Source organism: Tasmannia lanceolata, unplaced genomic scaffold (genome assembly GCF_043159265.1).
Source record: "Tasmannia lanceolata isolate RefF3 unplaced genomic scaffold, GAP_Taslan_0.1 ptg000019l, whole genome shotgun sequence".
Classification (NCBI taxonomy): domain Eukaryota; kingdom Viridiplantae; phylum Streptophyta; class Magnoliopsida; order Canellales; family Winteraceae; genus Tasmannia; species Tasmannia lanceolata.
The window spans coordinates 320,261-328,717 of record NW_027518696.1 but is presented as its reverse complement, the minus strand read 5'-3'; the positions used below and the strand labels follow the sequence as shown (position 1 = coordinate 328,717).

The window sequence follows — 8,457 nt, the reverse complement described above, 5'->3', positions numbered from 1 at the left end:
GGTCTTTGGATGCTCCAGTAAAAAGAATTGACCCGTGCCAAGTTGATGGAGTAAAAAGAGGTAGGGGCAGACCGAAAACAACTTGGGTAAAAACAGTGAGGAAAAACTTGAAGACTAGGAATATAACAAAGAACATGACATTGGATAGAAGAGAATGGAAGAAAATGATCCATGTAGACGAACCAAACTAGTGTTAGGATTAGACTTAGTTAATCCTTTCACCTTCTTCATGAATTTTTTCTAAAAGATTCATTAGCAGACCTCAACTAGTTTGGGGCAAAGGCTTAGCTGAGTTGAGCTGAGTATGAAAATCACATGTAGTAAAGCCTGTGCAAGTTAATACCACAGTGCCCTGTGCGTCAACATTAATATACAAGGCTTATTAACTTATCCAAGGAAGGGAGTCCTAATAGTCACATTAATGGATACATAACAACTCTTTCAATGCAATCAAAATGTTTCATTTTTGTGGAAAACCAAAGGTAGTCATGCCTACTACAATTTGCATTTTATACAGGATAGACATACCAAAGAAGAGTATCCATTCAAAGCACCTTAGTTCTTCAAATAGAAGGCCTCCCGTGTGCTTTTAAGTTATTTATTTATTTATTAAGGATTTGCTAGGGATGCAGAAGGCATTTCGCGGATGGTCTTTTGCACGAGGGAGCAGCCACCTCATGAATAAAGATAAAATCTGCTGAAAAGTGAGTCCAAGTGGCTGCTCTCTCACGCAACAGGCCATCAATGGTCGTTCGCAAATCCCTTTTATTAATATACAAAAAATATTGAGGCAGTGCAAATAATTGAAAATACTACCAATAAAAATAAATAGATTTATTGCTAGAAAAATTACATGGATATTATTCACTAGAATCCGATAATTCCTTAAGCATAGTCTGCATAAGCTTCACTTGCATTTCTAAACGGACAATATAATCCGCTGTCACCTTGAAAAGCCCATCCAACTCGATTGACTTCCCATTTGGAACAAGGTTATGGAGGTCTTTCACACTTTTCCTAATCCCACTAATAGGCCTTCCAGTGCCTTCTAGAAGTATTCTTCTCTTCATCAGATTCCTGGGCATTTTGTTCCAACCCATGACTCCACTATTCTTTTTTACCCTCAGCTTCTTTTGTTTCTTTTGTCGCCTTCTCCTCCTCACGGATTGATGTTCTAAAGCCTCTCTCCAAAGAGACCCACTTGGAGACTCACACATGCCTTTACCGTCTTGGGCCATCATGCCTTTCAAATCAAGGTCAGGAAGGAGGGATGGTAGAGGAATTCCCATGTCTTTTCAGGCTTTTGAACAAGACCCACTTCCCTTTAGAGCTTGAAAATCCCACCTTTGGTTGCTCGGAACAAAACCCAATTGCCTAGACTGTAGAGGTGGGGGCTCTTTATAGGTTCTTGAAAATAGAAGAATAGAGACCGTCGAGGACATATGAAATCATTTGACAGGCAAAAATTGGCCCACACCCTATTTCCTATGTGTTTGGCATGGGTGGGAGACCAGAGTCTTTCCTAAGCATTTGCCTGTAGCTTTGGGCATGTTCTCCAACTCAAAGCACATGCACCCACATGATTCCTTAGCACACAACCTACTACTCTTTCTCTCTTTGCCAACGTTCCATCCCTTTCCCATCAAAACACCCTGTATTATTCCTTCCTCTTTCCAAATTCAATGTATTTTCTGTAAAATGAGGTTATTAATTCCCACATTCCAGCTCAATCAAAAGGGGAGCGGGGTCAGAAACCCCTCAATTCTCTGTTCTAGAGGAATTTAGAGGGTGAGGTGGTTTTCTTATATGTTTCCCCTGCAGGGGACCCAAGAGAAGTTTATAAAGAATGAGATGCTTTGGAATAGATGTTTGTCAATGTCAATGTTTAATACAACAAAAGAAGGGAGATCTAGATCTTAATGTTGGGTTATGGGAGAGGTTGCTCCTTTAAGATTCAATGAACCATTAGATGTCAGTATTTCTTCAATGGTGTTCCCAATTCATAATCTAACTTGCCTGGTTGAAATTAGGCCACGAATGTTAGCAGCTGCAGCCTTACAAACATGTGTCTTCCCATGCTGAGAATAAATAAGGGAGAGGAGGGGAGGATCAAGGGATCTGAACTATGGACACGTCCATTTATGAACATGTAATCACATGATCTTTACCATTAATTATTTCTTGGCTCAACATCCAAGAAATGAACAGAGTAGAATTATTCCCAACATATATAAAAGGAAATGATATATTTTCACCCCTTCTTACTTCCTTGGACCACCCTATTGCAGTGTAAAAGGGCAGTCAATAATACACTGGATGGTGCTGGTCTGGGGAAGAAAAGGGGGCTAATATATCACTTCCCTCGTACTATATACTAAATGTGTTTCTTTCCTTTGTCATCTGTTTTCTTTCCGTAAATTTTTTTTTTATTGAACTTTTTTACACGGAAAATTAGTGCTAGAATTTTTTCTACGGACACATGTTTTGATAAGGTGAGGCCCATCATTTTATACCCACAGCATGGGTGGGACCCATCATTTGCACCTTATGTTTTATACAGTAGGGCCCACCATCTCTACCCAAACTCATGCATATGGTGGGCCCACCATCTCCACCCAAATCCATGCATAGGGTGGGCCACCATTTTACACCTCATGTTTTAATAGCGTGGGGCCCATTATTTGACTCCCATGCACAGCACGGGCCAAGTATACTATTGAAACTATTGTATTCTTGTGTTAATGGTAAGAAATGATAATTAGTTGGCTTTAATGAATGGCATTAATCCAATGCATAATTAATGTTTTCTCTTGCACAAGCTGAGTCAAAATCCACCTAGTCCTCCACTCGTGTCTACATACCCTTCTGTCGGCCGTCATCCAGCTCTAAAAGAAAATATGTGATAGCATAATATTAGGCACTGATAATTATTTGTCACCTTAATTGTGAAGTAATTAACAACACCAATCCAATTCGCAGTCGATGTTCCCTCCATGCGAGCCACACCAAATTCCAACAGCTAATCATCTACTCGATCATGGGAGCTAGTAGAGCTAGATATACTTTAAGTTGATTGTAGACAAGTTGACTCACCAAGTTCTTAATCATGATTAGATATTGCTTTATTATTAAGCCTTAATTCATTTACAGGTCGGATTGAATCCATGACCTTAATGTTGTGACGGTTGCGCCTAGCTCCTAAGGGTCTATTTGGCAGGCCTTGGTTTTGGATCTCCTGTGGCCCAAAAGTCAAATTAATCATCCAATTGTAAAGCATTAGATTTTACAATTGTGCAATCCACTCTTGACGCATTAGAAACAATAAATTCAACCCATGGTTTTTACTACCATGTTGGGACTGCTTAATCATTTGGAAACATGAAACTTTTCTCATCCACTCCAGCAAGCTGCTTTGAACAATGACCATACAGTTTTATCTGTGGTTTTGTGGTAGTAAAATAAATTTCTGGCATGCTCCATTTCATCTTTCTTTTGATGCGTAAAAAGGCTAACCTTCTCTACTTTTAACTGAAATGAGCTCGCAATATTAATCATAATGGTTGCTTAATTAGCAAACAGAAAACACGAGGAAAGAGAGAAGAGGGAGTTTTGTAATACATACATGTTGATTTGGCTTAATTGGTAGCTGTTACCTGTAGGCTACCTGTTGACACTCTGGGCTTCACAGTGAATGGGAGTGTGATTTCTTCTGTAGACTCTGATGCTATCTCTTCAAAAGGTACTTCAAAGGCCACTGATTGGTATAAGCAGACCTCATCTTCCTTGCAGTAGTAAACCTGCCAAATACATCAACATTGTGGAAATATTAAACGAACACCAAATACTGAACATGGGGATTTTTCTTTTGATAAATTGTATCGTTAAGAATGGCCAAAATTTCCTTTGAATCACATCATATCACTTCAATTTTCAAATGACCAAATTGATCTCTGGCTTCGAAAATTCTGCTTATACCAGACCCAGAAGCATGGTGGAATCAGCAATCAACAACCCTTTTATCCAGTTAAAAAGTAGCTTTCGGTTACTTGAGCTTGACAGAATGTAGAGTACAATCTAAGAACTGTCTGTATAAAGTGTCCACAATTACACAAGAATAGAATGTTTCTGGTCCTTAGATACGCATGCATGATGATCTTAACCTAGTGATACAAAAACTTGATTTATTTTATATAAGATGATAGTTTGCACTCTGTAAGCAGAGACTAGATGAATCCTTTGACAGATGCAGCAGACGCTTAGAGGAGTTTTACATCTCTTAAACTCTGCTAATTCTAACGACGACACAACAGTCCCCACAATGGTACAGCTTCGTGTTATAAAGTATCTCCTGCTTCATGTGCCTAGATGGCACACTTTGACGAAAGACATTTTTAATGACCTCCAAGTAAACCTCAGGAGAGCATGAAATCCCTAGGCCACTACTTTTACACTCTTCTATTTCAGACTTGTCTGCAAAAATGTCTTCTATTGTTTTCAGTGCTTCAGTAAGAAACACTTCTGTACTCGAGAACAATGACTTATCAAAATGTTCCTAATTCAAGGTGCAACAACCACTATCATCGTGGCCTATTGCAAGGCAGACTCTTCACCCATGGAAGGTTCTGGAAGGGAACCCATAAAAAAAAAAAAAAAAAGTCATTTGAAATTGAAATTAGTCCTCTCATTCTGAAAACATCCCAGAAACTCCAGGCACACAAATTAATCTGCTGCAAGAAATATATATGTTACATCAGCGACCTTATGGAAAGATTGGTTTCCATAAGAACATCTCTAAAGGAGCATCGACAATATCTTAATCGAGTGATAATGGAAAAGGAACCAGAATCCAATGAAAAAGCTGATTAAAAGTGTGTAAAAGTCATAGATGAAGAAACAGAAACTTTGTATAAGAGGAACCTAACCACCAGACCAGAGATTCTGCCTGTTGAATGTGGAAGGCCACTTATCTGCCAGTAAGGATTGTCCATTCAGTTTAGGGATGGGGACCATTGAATGAATAGTCGAGATCTCGTGCAAGTGGCACACATGTACCATGTTCGCATAGTATTTATGTTTGCAGGTGGAATCTTATATCTCATTTTCTTTGAGATAATAAAAGAAAAATCCTTTGATGCTATGCACCAAGTTTGTGAAACTCTTCGCCTAGGTCTTCTTCAATTTTTTTTTTTAGGTCGAGAGAAGTTATGAACCCATCATGCTGGCAATGTAGTAATGGAACTTCGAAGAAGAAATTTTGCAGCATTGCTCTCCAGTCAACCTGTGGCATTATGAAGTTCCCACTATATAACAATGGAATGACATGGTATCTTAATTTCTATGAAGGTATCATGGATGGGTACTGGTCTGCGTTATCAAATCCAAGCTTCTTGATTTCTGCAAGCATTCAATAATCTCACAGATAGTTTGGCAGTCCTTAGGTGATCAAGAATCAAGCCAATCAGACTTGTTAAGAGGACTAGTCACATAACAACTGGGAGTTTCACCATTTTAAAAATCCTGATAAGTGAATCCTTGCCATGGATATAAGTTGTAGGTTCGTAACTTCTATTTTCCGAGATCTAGGAATGTATTACTCAGTACAGAACCGGCAAGGAGGTTATAGTCTTTTCTTCTAATTTAAAATAATACAACCCAGAAAGATTCTAGATGAGAGAAACATACCTTGCAGTTTATTCTTCCCATGGCAGGTGATGAGGAAGATCTCCTAAAACGAAGTGACGCAGACCCTTCTGGGCCGAGAGTTCCATCCATTGGCTCAATAATAACTGCATTTGCAGACTCAATTTCCACATCAAATTTGCTTCGTGCCTCCTGAGTTTGAGAACGGAAGAAAAAATCATATATAAATACTCAACAACTTGAACTTCTAAGCCCCAAATTAAGAAAGAATTTTACTAATTTTAGATGGTGCTTAGAGTTGATATTCTAGGGAGTAACCACTCTGGTTAAGAAAGTAAGCAGCCAAATGGCACATGACAAACAAAATGCTGCCATTATCACAAAATATTACATCTGTAACCAAGACATGATGTACATAATGTGACAATGATGCAACATAGTGTTGGTATCAATCTATAATGTCAAAAGGGTATGATCTGTATGGATAAGATTAACAATGCATTTCCTGATTACCTACACACACACACACACAAAATAAATAGAATAGTGCACATAACATAGGAAACTGATATTTGGAGCCATTTGTTTTGATACACACCTCTCTCTTTGTAAACAGCCAGTGAGAGAAGTTTCCAATAGAGAGGTTCCGATATCAAAACAAAAGGCGCTCAGCTTCCTCTGTATTGCTTTAGTAATGATTAGTTTCCTTTTAACCACAGTATATAAGCATCAAATTATCAAAACAAAACTGGGAAATTGTCAGTTTCAAAGCTGTTAGAATTTGGACCAATGAATGTCATATCCCACGCCATCTTCTGTTGATATGAAACAATCCACAAATAGATTTCTCTCCAATAGAGATAAACAGGAAGTGAGCAATAATTTTGATTGAATGGAGTAAAAATGGAAATTTCTATCTATGATGGTAATCTTGCACAATTGTTCTAATATTTGGGTTTCAAAGAATCTCTGTTATTTTAAGATGTTTATGTCTATCTTCTTTTAGATCCTTAATTTTATCCTCACTATCAAACTCAAAGCATAGAGAAGGTCAAAAGTGTCGGTTAATACAATGATTATGGGAAAAAGCGATCAGTAGCAAACACGGCACATTTATTATTTAATGATTGAGAACAAGACCTTGGATAAATGATATCCTTCTGGAACTGATATTCTAAGATTCAGGTTGCCTTCTATGGAGGAACTCTTGTCAGTCCTTATGATTTGGGTGTCGGCAGATGGCCGTTTTCTGAGGCGTATCAATGGTCTGGATTTTGGTGATGGTGGACGGACTCCCTTCAACTCTAACGTACGGAGTGCCGCTTCTTTTTCATTCGGATCTAAACATCTGATTATGCTATTATTTGTATCTGCTATGAAAAGTCTTCCTGCAAGACACCATGCAACAATTTCAGTTACAGCCCAACAAGCTAAGGTGCGTGCAAATACACTACTTAATTCTCGCCTGAAGAGCATAATTAATACTGAAGAAACACTGCCTTCGACGCTACATGTAGTCAAGTATTAAGTGTATCTCCAAGCAGTTTCTTGGGATCATTGAATAGCTTCAAGTAAAAATAGGAAATAAATGTATAGAGTTAGTAATCAAAGCACTCAAGAATGAAATCTAAGTAGATTTGTGCATGTAATGATATGCAACAGATATGTCATGTCACTGGTTAGCTAGTAAGCATTATCTTTCATAGGTATGATCCTAGAAACATGGTATGTGAAATCCTCTATAATCAACCCATAAAGTTTCTTGTATTTGAAGCTTTGGATAAATTTCTCCGAGCATTTTTCTTTCAAAAAAATTAGAATGGAATTTGATCGAGATTTTATACAACACTCACTATTATGTTACCCAGTCAATCTCTCAGTTGCATCAATGTCTCCAAAAATACTGAATCATTGACCCAAATGATGGGCTGATCTTGGCTGGGCACCCAAACGATGGACTACCCACAACGTATTGCGATTTCTTGGGAGGGCATCTGGGAAGTGCTAAAGTATAGTGAACTACATGTGCATAAGCAGATTACAAAGAAATGGTATCCAAAATAAAAAAAATGTAACTGGATTTTTCAGAAAAGCTTCCCGGTGGTACTCGAAACATGCAAGACAATTAGGTTTAACTTAACCTCATCCAGAAATTCACTATGACAGTAAGACATCACCTACCCCAAATAGAACACAAATTGCAACTGAATGAACTGCCAAATTCACAGGCAAGTGAAATTCAATGAAATCTGAATCACAAGAGATTAGATCTTGATGTCTAACATCTATATTCTCTCAGCAATGTGAAAACTATGGAGAAAATTGAAAGCATGTTATCTTTTTCAGGAAAAATCTATGCTGTTCATTCTAAATCTCAAGGTTCAAAAGTAATGTGTACTTCATTTTCCTGCTGAAAAAATAAGTTTGATAGCAAAGGACTAATTGGAATTAGTTCAAGTAAGTATCAAGTTATGAACGAAGAGCAGGTTAGTATTGCATTGAAATCATTTTCCTCATGATGCAAAAAAAATGAACTACAGAATTTTGAATTTCAGGGTAGAAAACATTGAGCTCCTATTGCCCAGGCGGTCTACTGTATGTAATGGCCGGTACTGTTGTAGCCTGTTAGAGGACAACTTGTCCCTTATTTGGCACTCCTTGGAATAATAAATGTCAATTTGCAACAAAAAAAAATGCCCAGGCGGCATGCCAAAGTTTTCTATGATGCATGGAGGACATTGTAGTAACTGTAAACAAGGGCAGCTTGGAATTGGTACCTTCCAAGGGCTAGTGCGAGTATTGAACTTATCCATCAAA

At 38.0% G+C, this 8,457-nt stretch overlaps 2 protein-coding genes across 4 annotated transcripts in view; both read right to left on the bottom strand.

Annotated features, from left to right (window-relative positions):
- Positions 1-860: 860 nt before the first annotated feature.
- On the bottom strand, positions 861-1,289 carry LOC143853160 (uncharacterized). The gene has a single exon (XM_077362895.1). The coding sequence runs from the start codon at positions 1,287-1,289 to the stop codon at positions 861-863; it is 429 nt and encodes a 142-aa protein (XP_077219010.1).
- A 1,949-nt stretch (positions 1,290-3,238) lies between these two features.
- The window catches only part of LOC143852688 (haloacid dehalogenase-like hydrolase family protein), a 71,785-nt gene continuing 66,566 nt past the window's right edge, over positions 3,239-8,457 (bottom strand). For 2 of the 3 annotated variants that reach the window (XM_077362226.1, XM_077362225.1), the window contains exons 26-28: positions 6,781-7,028; positions 5,683-5,832; positions 3,239-3,797 (exon numbers count right to left, since the gene is read on the bottom strand). In XM_077362226.1, the coding sequence (XP_077218341.1) occupies positions 3,636-3,797; positions 5,683-5,832; positions 6,781-7,028 (560 nt within the window). In that variant the 3' untranslated portion in view covers positions 3,239-3,635. Of the gene's footprint in view, positions 3,798-5,682; positions 5,833-6,780; positions 7,029-8,457 lie in introns of those variants that run through there. The other variant, XM_077362227.1, reaches the window with a different exon arrangement.